The 23,294-nt window shown below is 48.0% G+C and overlaps 1 protein-coding gene across 10 annotated transcripts in view; it reads right to left on the minus strand.

Annotated features, from left to right (window-relative positions):
* The window catches only part of FAT1 (FAT atypical cadherin 1), a 139,607-nt gene extending 118,856 nt beyond the window's left edge, over window positions 1-20,751 (minus strand). For 6 of the 10 annotated variants that reach the window (XM_010344356.3, XM_074396741.1, XM_074396742.1 and 3 more), the window contains exons 1-2: window positions 20,411-20,751; window positions 192-3,474 (exon numbers count right to left, since the gene is read on the minus strand). In XM_010344356.3, the coding sequence (XP_010342658.1) occupies window positions 192-3,456 (3,265 nt within the window). In that variant the 5' untranslated portion in view covers window positions 3,457-3,474; window positions 20,411-20,751. Of the gene's footprint in view, window positions 1-191; window positions 3,475-17,750; window positions 17,944-20,410 lie in introns of those variants that run through there. The other 4 variants (XM_039468174.2, XM_039468173.2, XM_074396743.1 and 1 more) reach the window with 3 other exon arrangements.
* Window positions 20,752-23,294: the final 2,543 nt, after the last annotated feature.

Below are 23,294 nucleotides of genomic sequence, written 5' to 3' on the forward strand. Positions count from 1 at the left end.
TACTACAAATAAACACACCTACATACAGCAGCCAGGCCAAAAAAACATCCACAAGCATTTCTACACCGAGCCCAAAGAGCAACCAGGAATTGAGAAGAAGCTGTCACGGAACAGGTAGTAAAAAAAAAAACAAAAATAAAAAATAAAAAATGAAAGAGGTTATCAAATGAGAGCAATAAAAACGTATTTACCTGTCTCTTCACCGATTCTGAAAACACCAACACCAGAACCATCTCTGATGGAGTATCGGATCTCTCCATCCCTGCCCGCGTCCTCATCCTGAGCCGCCACCGTCATGACCAACGAACCCACAGGGGCCCCTTCTTTCACTGCCCCCTTTTCCACAAAGCTTGAAAACACGGGTGGGTGCAAGTTCTCATTGACGTCGACGACCTCAACTTCAACATAGCAAGTGGAGGACAGAGAAACGGGCTTTCCCTTGTCTTTGGCCTTCACAGTGAGATTATACACTTGCTTCTTCTCGAAGTCCAGCTGCTGCACAATTCTAACCGCTCCACTGAGTTTATCCACGTCAAAGTTCCCTTCTCCGTGGTCCACGAGGCTGTATCTCACTTGCCCAGACTGACCTAAATCAGGATCGTAAGCTTCTAACCACATGATGACGGTTCCTTCTGGAAGATCCTCTCGGACTTTGACACGATAATTAGGTGGAATGAATTTAGGTGGGTTGTCATTAACATCTTCTAGTGATACTTTCAAAACTACAGTGGAGAATAGCTGGGGCTCTTCTCTGGCTTGATCCCGGGCTTCAATCTTTAAGTAGTGCACAGGCTGGACTTCACGATCCAGGGGCTGCAAGATTTTAACCACGCCAGCAGTGCTGTCGATTGAAAACATATCTGTGTCTGTGAGCACCGAGTACGTCACACGTCCATTGGGCCCTAGGTCCTTATCCGTGGCTTCGACCTGGATGATTTCACTATGTACCTCCTTGTCTTCACTCACTTCCACAAAATAGCTCTCCTGTAAAAACTCGGGTGGATTATCATTGGCATCTATCACCACGACATCGAGAAGACGCCACGCGGCCTTCTGGGGTATCCCAAGGTCATACACGGTAATATTCAGGGTATATTTGTCTGTTGTTTCACGGTCCAGTGGAGATAAAATTTTTAGCATTCCTGTTTCCATGTCAATGATGAAGCAACTATCCTCATTTCCTCCAGAAACGGCATAGACCAGTTTTCCATTGAAGCCAGTGTCAAGGTCGGTGGCGTTCATCAAAATCACACTGGAACCCACAGGCTGGTTTTCCTTTACCCGAATACCAGTTGGAAGGGCACTTCTAAACTGTGGTGCGTGAGCATTGACAGAGTGAGAATCAAAGAAAATATCCTCAGCCTCTCCCCGGCTGTGTAATTTATTTGCCTGCAGGAGTTTCTCCGCCAGCATTTTGGCCACACCAGTCTCTTCACACTGCAAGTTTACCGGCTTGCGGCTGGCAGCCACTGTCATGTTGATGTATAACGGTGTGGCAAAATTCTCTCCATCTGTAGCTGTGATTCTCAGGCTGTGAAAAGACACCTTTGCACCTAAGCCGTCCGCCAGTGACTGCTTTAATGACAACACCCCAGAGGTGGGGTGCAAACTAAACAAATCCAGATCATTCCCGGCTTCAATCTGATACCGCACCAGCTGAAGTTCATCTGCATCAATAGCAGAGACCGTGGTTATCTGCTCTCCCACACCTAGATCTCTGGGAATGGTCCCTTCACAGTTTATTTTCTCAAACAAGGGTATGTTGTCATTCAAGTTATTCAGAGTGACTGTCGCAAGGACTTCGACTTCGCGGCGGTATGGCAAGCCCCAGTCGGACGCACGAATCCTCAGAGTGTAAACCCGAGGCATCAGCTCGTAGTCCAGGTTTTCCGAGGTACTCACAGCACCAGTGAAATGGTCGATCACGAATGGCACGTGGTTTACATTTGCGATACTGTACGTCACGTACCCGTTCTCACCCTCGTCAGGGTCCACAGCGCTCAGGCTCATGACAGTCGTACCGATGGGCACATTCTCATCAAAAGCAGCTTTGTATGCTGTCTGGGTGAACTCAGGGGGATTGCTGTTTGCACCTAAGACTTTCACCAAGACCTTGGTGGAGGCTTTTCTGTCACTCGTTGTTACTTCAAGTTCAAACTGGGCTGCCTGCTGTCTTTTAACTGGTTCTAAAATGGAAATGAGACCAGTGTTGTAATTTAAACTGAATTTAGCTTTTCCAGGTGTACTTTTAAAAACATACCTCAAATGGGAATAACCAGGAAGGGCCTTTACCATGACCACAGGTGTGCTGGGAGGAGCAAATTCACTTATTTCTGCTCTGTAAACATCCTTTTCAAACTTGACTGGTCCGGCTTTGAACTGCGGAGAAGTCACATGAATTACTTTAACAGAAGAGAACTGGGGAGGGGTTCCTTTATCTTTAGCCTGGAGCGTCAGATTGTAGCCAAAAGGATGACTGTCCCAATCAACGCCACCGATGGCCCTGACTTTATATTCCTTGCTTCCTGGAAAGGACCTCACAGTTCTGAACTGCTGAAGGAGGTCACCTGCCACGATGCTTAAAGATGCGATCTCACCATTGGCACCCTGATCGCAGTCATCCACCGTCACAATCGCGTACGTTGGGTCCCTGTCCAGTTCTGACGGTGACAATGTGACTGCTGTTATCACGGGAGCACATTCATTGGCCTGCTCGATGTGCACCGTCAGCCTGGCCATGCTGCTGATGCCACTGCTCCCATACAGTTTCATTCCTCGGTCCACAGCGAGGATCTCCATCTCATAGAGCCTGGTCTCCAGGAAATCAAGCCTGCCAGTTAACACTACCACACCACTGCTCGGGTGAATAGCAAACATATCTGTTCGATCTTTAAAACTGTAGTAAAATTCCCCATTGGTTCCTATGTCTGCGTCCGTGGCGCTGACTCTTGCAACACTGGTCCTTATGGCTGTGTTTTCTGGTAATGAAACGCTGTATGAGGTGGGTGAGAACAGCGGTCTCAGGTCGTTTGTATCCAGCACCTGCACCCTGACCTTCGTTCGGGCCTCCACGTTAGTATTTTTTTCAACGGCTTTCACTATCAGTGCATAATGGTCTTTCACTTCTCTGTTAAGAATAGCTGTATTTCCTCCTTTGGTCCTTATTCTTAGAAAGCAAAAGTCTCCGAGAATGTACTCTTCAGCTTTGAACAGGTTTTCACTGTCTCCGGAGACAATTTTGTACCTGACTTCCCACGACGGATCTGTAAGGTAAATACCCATCTTGACGGGATGCCCCACGTAAGTCTTGGCTGCAGAGTTCTCGTGCACAGTGACGTTGTACTGGAGCTGTGTAAACTGTAGAGGAGTCTGTTCGAGTTTTTGGCTTCCATCGCCGGCTCCAAAACGCGGGTGGAGGAGGAGCAGAAGCAGAAGCAAGGCCCGAAGTCTCCCCATTGCTCAACTCTCGGGAACCTGAAATAGAAGACATCAGAATCATTACTTTGGGGAAATAAAACAAGTGGAATTGTGTAAATTGTTTTAAACCTCTCATTTAAAAAACATTTTCCATACACATGAATATAAATAAATGCAACAGTTTTGGGTTTTTTTCATGTTTTCCAATATCGGTATCGACATTCTTGTAACATGTCTAGAATTACTAAACTTAACAAAAACTTCCTTTTCATTTTCTAACAACCTCCTACCTTTCACATTTCAATGACTCAAAAATCAGAGTATCAAATTAAAGACCACTAACTGTAACAACCAAGTTACGTGTTTATACTTGAATCTTTAAGGCAAATATAAGCAACTGTTAAAAAGGTAAGTAACAACATTGTTTACATTTCCTTACACGCAAGGAATTAAATGATCAAAACCTAGAAAACAGAATACCCCTATAGAGTACTGTGAGAATGCATAGCTTCTAACAACTAATTCAGAGAAAAACAAAACCCAGCAGTGGTTTTACACGATGCCCCATAACAGCTAGTAATCTCATTTCAAAATTTACCCTGAAATCATTTCTGTGTAAGAATGGTTAAGTTCACTCCCTATATAAGGGTTTATTGTCTCATTTAGCTCTACATAATGACTTAAAGGCATTAAAATAATTACATCATCAAGTCTGATACTTATCACCAACATGAGCCCCAAAGAAAGGCAATTTACAGAAGAAAAACCAGAATTCAGCAGCCTGATATCAAAAGGCGTTCTTCCTCTCTAAGTCAGTGAAGCAAATCTGACCAACTATGTCAATGTTTTATCACTGCGGCTGTCAACAACCAGTTGTTCACAGAATGTCTCCTATCTGACCAAATCACCTGTCACCCAGGGGCCTTCCATGAGAAAACAAGACACACACACAAAAGCTAACTCTTCTAAGCTAACACACGTGAAGGGTCAAATCAAGGTGTTAATAAGCATGCTAGCAGACCCTAGAGGAGAGTCCTTCTGGGTGACTGGGGGAGGAGAGGGAAACTGAACAAACAAGAAATCATTGCCTTTGACGAATGCGAAGGTGGGCGAAGTCCACAGGGCCGAGGTCTGGCCAGAGAACCAGGATCAACTGCTCCCCTTCACCAACAAATTCATCCTGTCAATCAATGCAGCTTCATTTACCTCTGGTGAATGCCACCAGAGGTAAATGGAGGGTGGGTTTGACAGCCCAGTTGAAATTGGTACAGCATTAATTTACAGCATCTTAACTTAGCTACTGTCAACTCGGCCCCATAAGTCACTGCCTTAGGGGGAAAAAAGACCTGAAAGGCTTAAAGCAATTAAAGCTTAATTGATATTGAATCGCATTCAAGCTGGCCGCCCTAACTTGTTCTTTAGCTATGATGCCTTCTCCTCTCCAGATAAAAGTCAAAATTAGACAGATTTTTGGCTTCCAGGAGAACAATTATCATTTAAACAAAATACAAAAACAATTTTCTCCTAAAACTATCTCTTTAAGTATCTCCATTTAATTAACAGTTCTAATACTCAGGGAAATCTGAATATTATGAAATAATCTTGTAACTTCATCAAAACAAATGAAAAATTCAATTCAACCCACCGGTATGGAGAACCTTATTAGACAGAACCTTGCATGGTGTTAAAGAATAAAAGACAAAGATCCCAGCCCCAAGAGATTTACCAACTAGAAATAAAAATACATATAAAGAGGCGGCGTAGGGAGGTACACCTGTAATCCCAGCACTTTGGGAAGCCAAGGCAGGCGGATCCATTGAGTTCACAGGTTCAAGACTGGCCTGGCCAAAATGGTGAAACCGCATCTCCACTAAAAATCCAAAAATCAGCAGGGTGTGGCAGGGCATGCCTGTAATCTCAGCTACTCCAGAGGCTGAGGCAGGAGAATCACTTGAACCTAGGAGGCAGAGGACACAGTGAGCCGAGCTGGCACCACTGCACTCCAGCCTGGGCGACAGAGCAAGACTCCTGACTTAAAAAACAAAAAAAACAAAAAAACACTTGGATGATGTTGAGCAAGCAGTGCCATTTGTTTTAGGAGACACGTTATGTTTTAGGAGACATTTTTACCAACATGCACTGTACAACAAAGTATTATACAGGATTCTATTGCAAATACTTAAAGTATTTTTCTTAATTCTACATATAAAGTATCACGCAGCCATTAAAAAGGTAAGATAGCACTCTACATGTTGACCTATGTCTAGATATATTCGCTGGAAAAAGTAAGCTGATCCTATTTATGTTTGCTTAAAAAAAGAGAAGGGGCAGATAAAATGTGCCCACGGATATACTTAAAAATGGACAGAAAGGGCCGGGCGCGGTGGCTCAAGCCTGTAATCCCAGCACTTTGGGAGGCCGAGGCGGGTGGATCACGAGGTCGAGAGATCGAGACCATCCTGGTCAACATAGTGAAACCTCATCTCTACTAAAAATACAAAAAATTAGCTGGGCATGGCAGTGCATGCCTGTAATCCCAGCTACTCAGGAGGCTGAGGCAGGAGAATTGCCTGAACCCAGGAGGTGGAGGTTGCGGTGAGCCGAGATCGCGCCATTGCATTCCAGCCTGGGTAACAAGAGCGAAACTCCATCTCAAAAAAAAAAAAAAAAAAAAAAATGGACAGAAAATTCCAGAGAAACAAGCAACTGTTAACAGTGGTCTAACTTCTGGAGAACCAGCAGAGAAACAGGTAGCTGTGGGAATGATTACAGTGGCATTTTTCTCTACTATGAATTTTTCAGCATGAGTATGCATTATCTTTATCATTCATTCACCCCTTTCATTAATTAATTCCTTTTACACATTTAATAAGCATCTACTGTGTATCAGGTGCAGTTCTGGGTGCTGGGGATTCAAAAGTGAATCAAATTACCAACAAGTCCTGAGGGAAAAGACATTTCCTGGCCAGAGACAGAGAGAGAAGTAAACAGAGTGTATCTGGTGCTGATAATTAAGTGCTAAGGAGAAACGTAAAGCAGGGCAGAGACAGACCAGGGTCAGGAGCCTGAAGTGAAAGAGGGAACCCTCAATTCAAAGGGTCAGGGCTTACACTAGCGACATGCTGGACAGAAACTCTTAGATTCTCTGGGGCAATGCAGAGTGTTCGCTGTTATTCTGGCCCCCACCAGTCGGAGGCCTGTGGCATGCCCCTCATCACCGGTTGTGATAACTAAACACATCTCTCTCTCCAGACATGGCCAAACATCCTCTAGAGCACTAGATTCAGGAAGCAGGAAAGAGACCACGTGGCTATGGACCGGGAAGGCTGGGCACATCCTGCGAAGAAACCTGTCAAGAAGCAGGTTTTTTTAAAAAAATAAACTTTATTTTGAAATGCTTTCAGACTTACAAAAAAGTTGCAAGAGAGCTTCCCCTACTGATACCATCTCACTTAGTACATTATACTTGATACAAGTAACGAAGCAGTACCCAGGCATCCTCATTCACTGTAACCCATACACTTGACTCAGATTTGCTCAGCTTTTACCAAGACCTTCTCTCCATCCCAGAATCCCATCCAAGACATGCCCTTACATTTAGCTGTCGTGCCTGCTAAGGCTCCTCTGGAATGTACGTTTCTCAGACCGTCCTTGCTTTTAATGATCTTGAGTGTTTCAAGAAGTACTAGTCAGGTATTTCGTGGGCTGTCCCTCAATCAGATGTTTCTCTCGTGATTAGACTGCGGTTACGCTTTCGGGAGGAAATCCCCAGAGGCAGAGTGTCATTTCCATCATACCACGTCAAGGGATAAAATCAACCCCATTTTCGATGTTGACACGGACCCTAACCACGTGACTGAGGTAGTGTCCATCAGGTTTCTTCACAGTAAGTTACTTTCATCCTGTACCTGAACTGTAATCTTTGTAAGGAAGTCACTACAGGCAGCCCACGCTTAAGAGGTATTACTCAAAATATTTCACATTCTTCTATGAAGCTGACTTGTCTAACTTCCCCCATTTATGTATTTATTCAGGTTTTTTTTTTTTTTTTGAGGCAGGGTCTCACCCACTCACCCAGACTGGAGTACAGTGGCACAATCACAACCCACTGAAGCCCTGGCCTCGCCAGGCTCCCGTCTCAGCTTCCCGAGTAGCTGGAACTACAGGTGTGCCTACAGATTTAGACGGAATTTCAGATACTCACAGACCACCAGCATGCCTGGCTCACTGCTGTTATTTTTTTGTAGAGACGGGGTTTCACCATGCTGCCCAGGCTGGTCTCAAACACCCATGCTCAGGCAATCCACCCGACTCGTCCTCCCAACCGCTCCGATCACAGGTGTGAGACACGGCCTGAATCTTAAGATCAGTATGGACTCATGGATAAACGGTGATTTTTAGAGTTTACTATAAGTCAAATGAGAAACTCCCCAGAGGATTCTGAACAGAGGAGTGCCTTGGTCTAAGTCAAACAGAAAAGCCGGGGGGAAGGTAGAGGCGACCACAGCGGCGTGGCCAACAGTACGATGGAGGGCCAGCCAGTGAGGACACAGCGGGGCCGGGCGGGGCTCGATTCTGAATCTACCTCAAGATTCACTGAGGCCCTCACTGAGGCCCGGGGAGGGAGGGGGGGAGCCAGCAGTAGCAGAAGACGCCAAGACTGCCTGCCGAGCAAAGAGAAGCAGCGGGCCAGGAACCCAGAGGGACACGGGAGGAGGCACAGCCTGGAGAGCAGACCAGGAGGGCACTTCTGGGCAGGGCAGGGTGGGAACAGCTCCGGCTACCCAAGCACAGGCTGCGAGTGGGAGACTTCAGCCTGCGGATACAAATGTGAGTTGTCAGAATATGAAAGACGGCATTTAAAACCACAAAACTGAATGAGATCACCAAGGAAGAGAGCATGCAGAAGAGAAAAAAGTCCAAGAACAGGGCTCCGAGACTCGAAGGGCCTAGGTGGGAGGGCCTGATGGGGAGAGGGCGGCCCCTGAGGTGGGAAAGGGAACCCAGAGGCAGCGGAGGGGTAAGAAACAGTGAGCAAACAAATGTTTGTGCAGCCCTGAAGCCTGACCTGGGGCCAGCCCACAAACACTCCCCATACGCCAGGCTGCTCCCCGCTCCATCCCCCTGCTGGAAGGTTCTGGCGCCCTTTCATTCCCCCAGACACATGGGGCGCAACACCTCAGCATGCCATGGCTGTCCTCTCCCCGTGGTGTCCCGGGTGCTCAGTCCCACCACCGCCCCCGCATCCACCCACTCATCCCCAGCTGGATTCCCAAATACCCAGTTACCGTCCACATCCTACTCACCAGTTCTCATGCTGGGACAGACTTGTGGACCACATTCATAACTGAGACCTTTGAAAACCCTGAATGTAATCTGCAAACTTGGCTCACGGAATGCTACTGTGATTAGAATAAATTATTAAATGAAAAAATATACTTTTGGGGAGATACTGTGAACCCTGCAGTAATGTAAGCAAGAACCATGAACTCAGGTTTTACCGTGGAAGCCACCCTGATCAAAACAATGGCTGTGACTCTTATGCAAAACAAACAGGAAAGCTCAAAGTGGGGAAAGACTCAAACACCATTTCATCTAAAAAGGACCTTATCACCTAGACCCCATGCTATGGAAATTAAACTCCAAAGACCGTCTGAGCCAAGGGCTATATTTGTTTGATGTTTACAAGGTGATCACACTACTTAAACTTACTGTAATTTAGGATTTCTAAAATGCATTTTCCAAAGCAAAAACAAAGAGTGTTTACTTGGTTCAGCCTTGAGGGAGGGCTCCCAGTCCAAAGCTTAAATCCCTTTAGCACAGATCTCTGAAAAATCTATAAATACAGGAGAAAAATAACTTTTACAGTAAAAATCAGAATATCTTCATATTCTTCATTAGGGAGACCTTCATGTAAAATGCTTCAATGACTGTGACTGCACATTCTTCACCAAACAGAGCACGGCCCCTGTGCTGAGAAGGTGATGCATAGATTCAAGTATTCAGATGACCACAAGCACAAGTCTCAAGATGGGCTTCACATGCCACAGAGACAGGACATTATGTGGGTCACTGCATCACACAGCACATCAGTTCTGTTAAATGCTATATATATTATTTTGTTTTATTGCACTTTAAGTTCTGGGGTACATGTGCGGATCTTGCAGGACTGTTGTATAGGTACACACACACACCATGGTGGTTTGCTGCCTCTATCCCCCCATCACCTACATCAGGCATTTCTCCCAATGTTATCCCTCTCCAACCTTCCCACCCTGCAACAGGCCCCAGTGTATGATGCTCCCCTCCCTGTGTCCATGTGTTCTCATTGTTCAACACCCACCTAATGAGCGAGAAAACATGTGGTGTTTGGTTTTCTGTTCTTGCATCAGTTTGCTGAGAATGATGGCTTCCAGATTCATCCATGTCCCTACAAAGGACATGAACTCATTCTTTTTTACGGCTGCGTAGTATTCCATGGTATACATGAGTCACATTTTCTTTATCCAGTCTATCACTGATGGGCATTTGGGTTGGTTCCCAGTCTTTGCTGTTGTAAACAGTGCCGCAATGAACATACGTGTGCATGTATCTTAATAATAGAACGGTTTATAATGCTGTATCTTTATTGCAAAGTCACAATTCTTAAAACCACAAGTAGTCACTCTAGCCCTTTATGGAACAGGGGAACATTATTAAACTTTTCATTCCACATGTAAGGATAAAAACACGAAAGTATTAAAGTTGAGAACTCTGTGTTCTCACCACGCTCTCTTCCACTCTCATTTTCTATCAACATGGTGAAAGCAGCAGCGAAATTTAACTCATTATTGAAATTCAGAACTTCAAGTTCAGTTTAGGGTCACATTTTAAAGTATTTTTTCTTCCTAAGACAGAGTCTTACTATGTCTCCCAGGCTGAAATGCAGTGAACCAGCACAGTTCACTGCAGCACCAACCTCAGCCTGCAGGGTAGCTGGGCGAACCACCATGCCCAGCTAATTTTTTTGCATTTTCATAGAGATGGGGTTTCACCATGTTGCCCAGGCTGCTCTCGAACTCCTGAGCTCAAGTGATCCACCTCCCTTGACCTCCCAAAATGCTGGGATTACAGTGGTGAGCCACTGTGCCTGGCAGGCAAAGACATTTAAAAGCAACGTCATGAAGTTGTTAAAAGATTATGAATTGTAAGTTACCTTTTTTGTGAGACAGTCTTGCTCTGTCACCTGAATTGTAAGTTACCTTTTTTGTGAGACAGTCTTGCTCTGTCACCTAGTGGTGCATTCTTGGCTCACTGCAACCTCTGCCTTCCAGGATCAAGTGATTCTCATGACTCAGCCTCCCAAGTAGCTAGGGCTACAGGCGTGCACCACCATACCCAGCTAATTTTATTTCAGTAGGGACAGGGTTTCGCCATGTTGGCCAGGCTGACCTCGAACTCCTGGCTGTAAGTGATACATCCACCTCCCCCTCCCAAAGTGCTGCGATTACAGGCATGCACCGCCATGCCCAGGGTAAATGGCTTTAAAAAAAATATATATATATATATACACACACACACACACACACACACACACACTATATTAAATAAAATGCTTAATAATTTCTAAAATTTCGGACATTCCAGATACTTTTTTTTTTTTTTGAGACGGAGTTTCACTCTTGTTACCCAGGCTGGAGTGCAATGGCGCGATCTCGGCTCACCGCAACCTCTGCCTCCCAGGTTCAGGCAATTCTCCTGCCTCAGCCTCCTGAGTAGCTGGGATTACAGGCACGCGCCACCATGCCCAGCTATTTTTTTGTATTTTTAGTAGAGACGGGGTTTCACCATGTTGACAAGGATGGTCTCGATCTCTTGACCTCGTGATCCACCCGCCTCGGCCTCCCAAAGTGCTAGGATTACAGGCTTGACCTACCGCGCCCAGCTTTCCAGATACTTTTAACAGGAAAAAAAACCTCTCGATTTTTCTAGTTCAATTATCTTAGTCACGTCAGTACTTTTAAAGGCTTTCACTGTGACACTGAAACACTAATGAGTAGATCCTGGGTGCATACTAATTCTTTTCGTATGATATGATTTTCAGTATGAACAGGGGAAGCTATATGACCCGAGAAACTGAGCATCAGGCTTGGGCTTGGTATACGTTGTTTAATTACTTCTGCTAATTCCATTTACATGTTGTTAGCTTTGACTGGGGATAATCTGGTAACTCCAGCAAGACATAATGTAAATATTGCCTTCTGATGATTGACAACTGGTTCCAGTTTAACCCTGGAATGGTCTTTACTGATGGTGACAGTGTGGAACTACAGTGTGACTTTTTCAGAAAACTTCAGCATGGACATGCTTTAATCAACCCAAAATAAGATTCCTGAAGTGTCCTTGCCCTTAACGAAGTTAAACAGCTGTCCTGTTTTTTAAGCAGCCTCTATATAAAAGCTATATATCTACATGAACCTCTAAATCATGTCTGTTGGCCCTACGAAGATGACTGGTTCTAGCTGTTCTGTGCTGCAGGGACCTAGAAGACAGGACGGGTCATCGTGGCTGTGTGTCTATTTCTGGCAGGGTGAGGCATTTCTGTTCTATTCTCTTCTTTCCTCTGTCTATATATTCCTAATCCTCCAACCACCTTCTCCTCATCCACATTCCAGGACAAACTCTGCCCAAGAAGAAGCTCAATAAACAGACTATTTACCACTTGTGAATGGAGATCATCTCATCTAATGTATTTTTCTCCACAAAGAGAAGTAATTTAAATGACATTTTGGCAGAGAAACCAGTAATCAACACTGGCCACTTCTTCCACTCCCAAGTTGGTAAGCCTTTATTTTATACGTTGAACTGGGCTCCCTGTATAATTAGATTCCGGTCAACCGTTCTCTAAATGATGGACCAGCAAAGTAAATGTTCCATGTTTAGCAAGAAAATGGAAATCTTCGGGGAGAAAAGTCCTTCATCTTCCCTCCTCTCCTTAAAATGTTCTCTTCACCTGTTCTCTCTTCTTACACCTCAGAAGAGATGCCACCCACCTTAGCAGCAAATAAAGACATCCTGATGTCATAAAATCCTATCTCTTCTGCAGCTCCTCCCACTCCTCACACCTAGTGCCGAATCCATACACACACACAGGTTCTTCCCCTAGTTAAAAAAAAAAAAACTTGTCCAGCGAGGTGGCTCACCCCTGTAATCCTAGCACTTTGGGAAGCCGAGGAGGGCAGATCACCGGAGGTCAGGAGTTCAAAACCAGCCTGGCCAATATGGCAAAACCCCATCTCTACAAAAAATACAAAAATTAGCCAGGCATGGTGGTGGGCGCCGGTAGTCCCAGCTACTCCAGAGGCTGAGGCAAAGAACTGCTTGAACACAGGAGGCGGAGGTTGCAGTGTGCCAAGATCGTGCCACTGCACTCCAGCCTGGGCTAAAGAGCGAGACTCCATCTCAAAAAAAATTAATAAAATTTAAAAATACACTTCAATCAAACGTTTGCTTTTTTCAAATGAACACCCTTATTTTTGTCTTTTCTTACGCTGGCAAAGAGTTCAAGAAAAGTAGTTTTGCAGCACCACCCTGACTTCCTCAGAACTCCTCTCCGCTAAACGCTGCTCCACGGAGGTCCTGCAGTCCACCCCAGCAGAACAGCTGTTATGGCACCACAAGCTAATGCCAAGCCAGTGACCTTTTCTCAGCGCTCATCTTCCTTGACGTCATGTCCCCTTTGACACTACTCACTCCCCTCCCCAACACTCCTGATCAGGCATCCCCAAATTTTTACACAGGGGGCCAGTTCACTGTCCCTCAGACCGTTGGAGGGCCGCCGCATACTGTGCTCCTCTCATTGACCACCAATGAAAGAGGTGCCCCTTCCTGAAGTGCGGCGGGGGGGCCGGATAAATGGCCTCAGGGGGCCGCATGCGGCCCGACAGCCCAAAGTTTGGGAACACCTGCTCCTGATCCTTCACAGGGTCACAGAGTCCCCAGAAACAAAGAAGCAATCCACAGGTATGAGAAATGAATTACATCCTCCTGATTCTCTTCAATACTTTTTTATACTCTATACTGACTTCCCTATAACTCTGGCATTACAACCTTCTGTCTTCCAACTCTTCCTCCACAGGCATTTATTAGCACCCTTAAAGGTCTCATCCACTCTGCCTCAAATCATGAAGGATCAGTGCATCGAATCTGCAATTTCAGCTCTAATCTCTCTCAATTGCCTCATAATACTCCTCCTGACACAGCATCAAACCTAAGTTACGTGATTGGCCTTCCCTCCAGGAGAGCTCTGCATCCATGGGTCCAACCCACCCCAGGTTGGGAACGACTTTAAAATAGACAATAAAACAGTAAAAATACAAATAGAACCCCATTTTATATCAGATACTTGAGCATTCTGAGATTTGGGTCTAAAACCCCAAATCCTCCTTAGATACCAAGGGTCGACTGTACAGACTTTCACCCATTGGCCATTGCAGAATAACAGCTCTTCCAGTGTATCTTCCAATCTCAACTGCCTCCCATAACAACCAAGTTTGCAAACGAGCAAAACAAACACAAAGGAAGAGGTTGGGAGGACATCGAATGTGGAACCTCGCTCCAGCTCTGTCACTAATCAACTGTGGGAATTCAAGGAACGTGCCTAATCCTTTGGACTCACGTATTTGAGAAACTGAAGGACAGACTCAAATCTTTACAGCCTCCTCCCTCTCAAACCTTCAGGTCTCAGAAGTCGTCCAGCCTTGACATTTTTTTCTTTCTCAATTTCTCAAAATTGTTCCCTTTGCATTTCTGCTGCTACCACCTGGTTCGTGCGCGTGTTTGCTCGCACACAGTATTCCCACAGGCTTTCGGTATTCCTGTTTTCTGCCCCCACCTCAGGCAACCTATTCAAACTTCTTTGTGACATTATTCCCTGGTTTGAAAATAGTCAATATTTCCCCTTAGCCTGCTAAGTATATTCTTCTTAACCTTGTATTAAAGATCTTTGACAATCTGATCTCTACCTAATTTCCTAATCTAATTTCCGAACACTACTGCTTATTTCAAACCAAATAGGTATACTTTCCCACAGACCAGCAACAAGTCTAGCAACCAAGCAGTCTTGAGCCAATAACACCTAGTGGTGCAGGCTCTAAACTAATGGAACACCTCCAACTCATCCCTTCCAAAAGACAACGTTCTTGCCCTCCACTCCTCACATACAGCTTATCTATTTTCACCTTTCTCTTTAACATTTCCTTCTTTTTCTCACTCCTTAACTTCTGCCTCATAAAAATAATCCGCCTTTTAATGAGATGATTTAAGTCACAGTCAAGATTATCTATGTTCCAACCTAGATGAAGAAAGAAGCTAATCCTTTTCTGAAGATCACATGGTATGCTGAGGTCTCCAGACTCTCTCTCCACTCATCACGCCACGAGCCGCACTATGCTTTCTATAACTTATTTTGCACACATCATTTCCTCTGCTTGAACTGCTCCCCTCCAATTCAGGCTTCCCTGGGCACTCGCCTTATCCTAAATCCACCTGCCCCAGATTCCCCAGCTCACTGAGGTGCTGCCATGGGCTATCTTGACCTGAATGGATCTCTTATCACACTGGTCTATAAGAGACTGTTCACTTGTCCTCTCTCCCTCACTGGACTATAAGCTGCTTGAGGGCAGGAAACATGATTTGCTCAGCACTAGACGTTGTGTCTGGTCCAATGTTTGACACAGAGGAAGTCCACTGTTGTTTGATTGGTGAGTGGACGGAAGAATGAAAGATTAAGAGTGGGGCATGGGAGGCAAGACTGTGTAGGGGAGAACACATAGAGAGGGATAACACAGGAAAATAAAACACACTTCCTTCGCAAATTAACAGAAAACCCAAGCACAACCACCAGGCCAGGAACAACACTGCGGATGGCTGCTCTGTAGAGAGCTCATTTCCAGCAGCTCAGAAAGAAGTCACCACCCACCTTATGCTGCTTGGAAATTGGCTATAGATGACTCCAGATCAGTGTCTGTGCTGCAGAGTATCATGAAGCTCTACCTTTAATATTCTATGAAGGATGTAGATTAAATAATGACTGACTTTCCTGAGCAGTGTATGGAAGACTTTATTATTACTACTTTATAGACTTGTCTTCACATACATAATGAACCCTTAGAATTAAGAATTCAAGCAATGTATTTAAATCTGGGACTTGCAAAAAAAGACGGTTTTAAAAACTTGAAAAAGTAAAATATGTGGATTCCTCATCAGAATATATTTTTGAAATGAAAAGTTCCCCTCATATATGGCAACTTCCTAATCTTAATTGACCTATATCACTCATTTCAAAAACTCTTCTCTAGTGTTTTAAGGATAAATTAACACTTGCAAATTGAACAATTAAGTGAGACCAAAAGATAAGAGTTTGGCTCCAACTTCTATATAATTTGGTCAAAAGAACACGTATCTACTGCAGGTCCCTACTCATAAAGATAAACCAGCACATCTAGCCTTATGGCTCCCTGCTATTAAATCAGGTCCTTTAGGCTACAAATCATACCACTGAGACAGAATTTGATGCAGTAATAATGTACTAATTTGATGTGGCTTATTGATTCTACGTAAAATCAACCAAACCTGGGTGGAAAACAAGTGGGTAAAGCATTAAAACATAATCTCTAAGATCCTATCCACCACTAACATTCAAAGAAACGTCTGCTTCAAAGGGGCCTCAAAGTGAAGTGTAAAGGTAGAGGGCGGTCAAGGCAATAAAAGCAGAATTAGTTTGTGCATAATTTTTAGATTCTCTTTAGGTAACTGACCTAATGGATTTAAATGATCTACTAACATGATGAGAGCCCAATAGAGATACTACTTCTAGTGACTAATGAAAAGAGACAAATGAATATACAGGCGACCCAAAATGATTATATAAAGTCCTCTGACAACCTCACTTCTTTTCAGAGTACGAAAGAATTTGGCTCATTTAACGTGCACATTTTTCAAAAAAGGGGTATACAAATGGAAACCTCATTCAAATCAAACCTTACCCGGAGTTTGTTAAAGGCCACGTTTAGCATCACTCAAGGCTTATACCAATTGTTGTTTTAAAAAATTACATAACGTTTTCAGTATTTTTACATATTAAATACAAAGGAATAACTCTAATTGTGGAATCAGAGCTGTCCTCCCAGGACATAAAGGCAAAGACAAATATCACAATTAACTATTAAGTGGAGAAACACCTTTTCAAACGTCCCTGTAACAACTAGATGTGTTGGACAGCATAACCAAACTCATTAAGGTCAGTGTGAAAAACATCACCATTACCTGATTCTCACACACAGATACCTTCTTAAACTACCGAAACCTGTATCTGAATACATGAAGCACTAAGAATATGCTTTTGAAAAAGAGATGAATAACTGAAGGTCATTTTCTTCTCAATCTTTTCTCATACTAACAGTCACTGTAAATAGCCAGTTTAAAAAAAAAAAAAAAAATCGCCTCTATCAGGCACCCGGGAATTGCTTAACAAAAGCCACTTAATGAAACCACAGTTCAGACACAAGAAAAAAAAAAAAAAAAAAAAAAAACTTAACTGCATAGAAAATATTTATGAGTTTACTTTCCTAACTCATACAATGCGTCCTTGTTTCCAGAGTCTTGAAATTCACATCAGTGGGAACAAAAAAGCCTAGCACACAACAGAAAGTTGGCTCTCTAAAAGAAAGCGCCAAGGTTTGGGGGTTTTGTTTAAGGCAATGAAGGACCAAACCCCTGTCTTTAGAAAAGATCTTTAAAGTTTCTCCTCCGGAGAAGACAGAAAACCTGACAGCCCGCACGCGGTGCGGAAGCTCGGCCCCGAAATGCGTCCTCGCAGCCCTGCACCCGCAGTCCACCGGTTGCTTCCGCAGCGCGGGCGGCGCTCCCGCAGGGCGCAAACACCCAGGGAGGGACCCCGAGACCCAGGGCCCCCGCGCCGGCCTCCCCGGGCAACGCTCCGCGACAGGTCCTCCGCGGACGGCGGGATGCGCCAGGAGACCGCGAGGCCGCCGCGACCCGGCGAGCTCCGGGAGGGAAGGCGGCGCGCCAGCAAGGATGGGACCCGGGCAATGGCTCCGCACCCGCCTCGCGCGGCTGCCTCCTCCGGCTCCGCCGCCGGGACCCCCCGCCGGCGCCGAACTTCGCAAGTGGGAAGGACCGAGTCACGCCACCTCCGGGAGCTCGCGCGCTCACCCGTTTTCGGGAACGCCAGGGCCCGAACCCGGGACCCGGCGGGCACCCACGGATCCGGCATCGCAGCGCGCAGCGCGCCCCGGCCCGCGCCCCAGCCCGCCCCCCACCACCTAACTCACCCAAAGTTGGCCCCAAGTGGCGACGGCGTTCTCGGGGCGCTCACCCGCCGTCTCAGCGCGCCCCCGGGTGGGGGCCGGGCCTGCCGGGAACCTCGCCCAGGCCGCGCGTCCGCATGGTGCCTTTGCCTGCGCCCCGCACCCGGCGCCCCGCGCCCCGCGCCCCGCCCTGGCTCCCTGCACCCGCCCCCGGCTCCCGGCTCCCGGCTCCCGGCTCCGGGCCGTCCAGCTCGGCGCCGGCGCCTCACGCTCCCCGCGCGCCGAATCCCTCCGCCCCGGCCACGCCCGCCGGCGCCGGCGCTAGTTTCTCTTGCGCGGAAACTCGGGCAGACTTTTCGCCGCTGCGGTTCGCGGCCCGCGGGTCCGGCTACGCCGCCCGCCCGGGACCAAAGAGCCCAGTTCCCGCGAACGCCAGCTCCGAGCCGGGAGACTAGAGGGCGCCCGGGGTGGTCTAGCGCGGCGCGAGGGGAAGGGCGGCCGAGGTTCGTCACCGCCAGCCAGAGGCGCGGTGCAAGGAACAGGGGAATGCGCACGCCACGAAAGGGAAACGTTAGCGGAGCTCAAAAAAAAAAAATAGCCGGGGCCTAAAGAGAGAGGCTCGCAGAGGCAGCCCTTTGGCTTGGGAGCCCTCGGGGAGTCCCCGAGTCTGCGTTTGAATGGCGCGGTTGCGGAGCCGCGGCGCTTTGGTGGGCTGAAGCCGCCCTCCAGGTCTCCAAAAGAATGCAGCCAGGTCGGCCTCGGCTTCCTCCTTCCATCCGCACGGAGTCCCCAGAAAATGGAAACGCTTTCCCCGCGACCTTTTCGTGCCAAGTTAGACCCCAGGCCCTCCCCGCCGCCGGCTGCAAGCGCCGGCCTCACCCGCGGACACCCCCGGCTCCCGGGCCTGTGGGACAAAAGGCCCCCGCCGCGTCCCGGGGGCTTCTTAGCCCGGGAGTCGGCCCCAGGGATCCGCAAAGCTTGACCCCAGGCCGACAACTGCACGTTCCTAGGCAGAGGGGACGAGAGCCCCGCGCCGGGCGCCCAGCCTGCGCGTCTCGGGCGTGGAGCCCATTCCCCAGCGCGGGCAGAGCTCCAGCGGCGGGCTCGGCGCAGGGCAGACTCGGCCAAAGCCCGGACTAGAGGGCGGACTTGACCTCGGAAAGTTTGTGGGACTCAGACATTTTAACACTGGGAAGACAAAGAGATCCGATTTCCCTGGGACCCGTGGAGGAAGCGAGGCGGGGAGGAGAACGGCGGGGCAGTCAAGTGTGTAAGAGGGAATTTCCTTGGTTCAAAGTTAACGCAGTCACCTTTTAGGCCATCTTAAAGGTGACTGCGGGGGGAAAAATAAAGGTTTCTAGCAGGTGATGGCTGGGAAGGAAAAATAATGCCTGCAGGATGAGTGTGCCGGTTGGTAGCTCTGTATTCTATTCCCTGCCCACCAGTTAAAATACACACCGATTCACACATCCAGCAAACACGAACACCATCATTCAAAGACGTGTTTGCCACGGCCATCATTGCTCCAACTGCTTCTGGAGTTACAGGTCAATTTCGTACATGGAACACCTCGAAAGTGGGTGACCTGATCTCCAAGCCCAACCGGCTTTTGCTGCTTGCCGATTTCTAACTCTCAGCAAAACCCAACCACACCGGAACTCGAGCCGTTTCCTGGGAGCGAGCGAGCGGGAGTAGTGCTAAAAGGGGAAAGAAAAATAGTAAAAAATACAAGATACCGTTCCCTGACACAAAAGCACGGGATTTTTTTTAATGGCACAAATGAAACAAAAGAATTCCTGGAGAAAATTACCGATCATTAATAAATAATAACGCTTACTAGGGCTTACTAGATGTTTTACATCTGTTTGGGAATCCCGATTTTCCAGCCCCCCTGAGAAATCTAACTGCCTGAAAGAAGTTGCACTTCGTCGCCGCAGGCGCCGCCGAGAGCCAGGGATGGAGATTTCAGAGTTCGGCTCTGCCACCACGCTACCGATCCGTGAGCGCCAGCAGAGCGAAACGGATGTGCCTATTAGCTATCTACCATCGAGTTATTTTCGAATGAGAGAGAAACGTGGTTCAACTTCCACATTTGTTCTTTAAATAATCGACCCTCCCTAAAACCCGGTCCCTGAAGGCTCAGGGTAATGAGGGAGGGGGTTGGGGGACGGTTCCCAAAACCAAACGCCTTCCTCCAGCACGGCCTCTGCATCCAGTCCTCCCAAGCTGATTTTCGTAAATCATGTAAAGAACGGGCCCGGGCGGGTGGCCAGTGAAGACTGGGGTGAGCAAGCGCCCACGTCGCCGAGCGCCCGGGAGGTCCAGGTTCGCCTCCGCGCAGAACCCAGCAAGGAGCGCGCCGCGCCAGGTGCCCGAACTAGAGGGCGCTGCGCCCCTGCAGATCTCGCGGCCCCGGTGCACCCTCCCCGGGCACCATTGCTATAATAAGTTACATTCAAAATAATGCACAAACAGCATCGCTCCTCAAGTTCTTCTGAACAGTGCTCTGGATGCATTTTACGAATTCCTGCGAATCTTTCAGAGGGATGCGCAGCTCCGCGAGCGGAGAGCCCGCAGGACGCACAGGCTCCCCTCACTCGCCTGGGGCCACACACCCCACGTAGTATCATTCAGGTTTAAACTTCAATGCCAAAGGGCACGCAGGATTCCAACAAAGAACTCACCGGTGCGGCCGAGTCCTCAGCGCTGGGCTCTGCAGTCTCCGGCAGCTCCGCAACCCCTCTTCCCCCGCGGCGTGGATCCGCGTTAGGAGCCGGGTGTGAAGCTCCAACTTTGCCTCCCCGGGATCTTCAACGCGTCCCTACCCCGAGTGCCACCGTCCGTGCCGCCGGGACCCGGGCGGCCGCATCTCCGGAGGCTCCCGATCTGGGCAAACTTAAGCGCCGAACGGAGGCGAGACTGGAGCGCGCTGGGCCGGCGCGGGGGGCCGGGAGCGGCCAAGTTTGTCGGGACGCGCCCGGGCAGCCAGCCTCCGAGTGCAGGAGTTGCGGCTGCGGAGCCTAGCGGCCCGGTTCCCGGCTCCCTCCCTCCCGGCGGCGGCGGGGGAGGGGAGGTGACGTCAGCGCCCCGCCTCGCCCCCCGCCCCGGGCGCGGACGGGATTCTCCGGCAGCGCGCGCCACCCGGGCAGTCGCGGCGGCCTCGGGCGCGGAGGCGGCAGGGGGTCCCCGGGCTCTGCAGTCTCCGGCCCCGCAGCCGCGGCGCGGGGGAAACGCCCGGCCCCCTTCGGCAGCGTCTCCCGGCGCCGGCGCGCGCGGGCGTTCCTAGCACTCAGCGCCCGAGCCCCCCGGGCCCCGCCGCGCGCACGTCCCCGCTAGCGGAGCGCCCCGGCGGCGGTTCCCACGCGGCGGACTGCGGGCGACGCGCTTCCCCCTCTGCAGCCGGGACTCCTCGCGGCGGGTCGCTAGCCAGAGGTTCGCTGAGCGGAACCGGGAATGGTCGCCGCAGAATGGCCCGGACGGCGTGTCCCCTGCGGCCCTCCAACTTCTGGATGTGGTGCTTTTCCACGACTTCGTTATGCTCTTCGTGGTCTTTGTGTTGAGAGTCACGGGGCTGTGTTTTTATTTTCAGATTCCTTCCCGGTGCTCTTCTCGTCTCGCCCGCACTCGGAAGCCTATAAGGTTCTGAGGGGAGGGGGCGAAAGGATAGGGGAGGAGCCAGATCCTAAGGTGTCTTGCAAATCGTCCGCGGTGATCGGGGCTGGTACTCAAATCACTGCCTCCTCCTGGACATGGTGTCTACTTAGATAAATGCAAACACTGTGAGGCTTAGTTTATAAAGAATGCGTCGTCTCTGTGTGAGTGTCCAGCCTCCAGGAAAGTATCTGCTGTGGAATATATTTTTAATGCCACTAAAGTACCGAAATAAAATATCTCCTGAACAGCGTGAAATTCCGAGGGAGCCATTTCTGTGAGTTGACACTGTCCCCAGAAGATTGTCATTAAAATTCAAGATCTCTGCAAAAGGGGGTTCGGGGCGGCCGTTCTGTCAGTATATCTGCATCCATTGGTATAAATATGTTGATCAGTTTAGCTGGTCGTTCGTTTTCAAAGGTCAAAATGAACAAAATCCTGAGGACAGAGGAAACTGGACAGGGAGCTAAACAGTAAGGAGAGAACAGGATTGGGTGACTGGAGTGTTGTGTGTGTTTAGCCCTGAAGTCATAACTTCTCTAAATGCCGGTGTCCTCATCTGTGATATAGGACTAATATCTGCTTTGTGTGGTCAAAATGTATTCAAGTGTTTATCCATTCAAAAAAAAAAATGTACTGAACTCTATTTGCCAGGGAGATAAGCTATTCATGCAGGCACAGTATTTTTACTGAGTGTCATATGAAGTGTCTGGCAAGCACATAGTAGGTACTTAAATAATATTAGTTTTCTTGCCATCCCCTGCTCCCTCCTTCGCAATGTCTAAGGTTTAATCCATAAAATCAGCATCGTCACCACTGATTCGAGGTTCTCCCAGGTCTCAAGACTCAAGTCAGCTCTCCTGAGCTCAAGAGAGCCTCTTGCCTAAGCCTCCCGTTCAAGGTACATTTTGATTTGGAAGGGAGGAGAGGGTCTAGGGAGTTAGGACATGGAGGGGTATGGGACGGGATTGTAGAGCTCCTTCAGACCCCAGCGGCAGCTGGAGGTGCCAGATTCCTGAGGAGGAAGGAGGCTGGCTTGAGAGACCAGCCTGTCAGTGCCCAGCGGACTTCCCCTGCTTCACCGTTTCAACTGCACAGGCTCCCTCTTTTTGTGTCAATAGCTGAAATTAGAAATAGACCACATACTGCAAGTCCTCGAAATGATTCACAATAAATTCACCCCAAGAGGCTTCTGGTTCAAGTCCATTTGGTTTGCTATACTAACTTTAAAGTTGTCATAAACCAAATTCTTTTTATTCAAAAAGATAAACATCACAAATAATAGGAACTTATGAATAACAATGATATTAATCAAAATAGTTAGTTTCCAAGTGAGATGGGCAGAAAACTTAACAAAACCTCTAGAGCTTTGCTGTCTAATGTAGTATGTAGCCACTGGCCACATGTCGCTACCTTCGTTTAAACTAAATTAAAACGACTTCCTGCCGGGCGCGGTGGCTCAAGCCTGTAATCCCAGTACTTTGGGAGGCCGAGGCGGGTGGATCACGAGGTCGAGAGATGGAGACCATCCTGGTCAACATGGTGAACCCCGTCTCTACTAAAAATACAAAAAAATAGCTGGGCATGGTGGTGCGTGCCTGTAATCCCAGCTACTCAGGAGGCTGAGGCAGGAGAATTGCCTGAACCCGGGAGGCGGAGGTTGCGGTGAGCCGAGATCGCGCCATTGCACTCCAGCCTGGGTAACAAGAGCGAAACTCCGTCTCAAAAAAACAAAAACAAAAACAAAACAAAACAAAACAAAACAAAAACAAAACAAAAAAACAAAAAACAAAAAAAAAAAAAAAACGACTTCCTTAGTCTCCCTAGCTACATTCCAACTTTCAATGACCACGTCTGGCTAGGGACTATTTGTATCTATTTGTATCTATTTGTATCGATCAGAGCAGATTAAATAAC

The sequence above is a fragment of the Saimiri boliviensis genome, chromosome 3 (genome assembly GCF_048565385.1).
Source record: "Saimiri boliviensis isolate mSaiBol1 chromosome 3, mSaiBol1.pri, whole genome shotgun sequence".
NCBI classification, from domain to species: Eukaryota; Metazoa; Chordata; class Mammalia; order Primates; family Cebidae; genus Saimiri; species Saimiri boliviensis.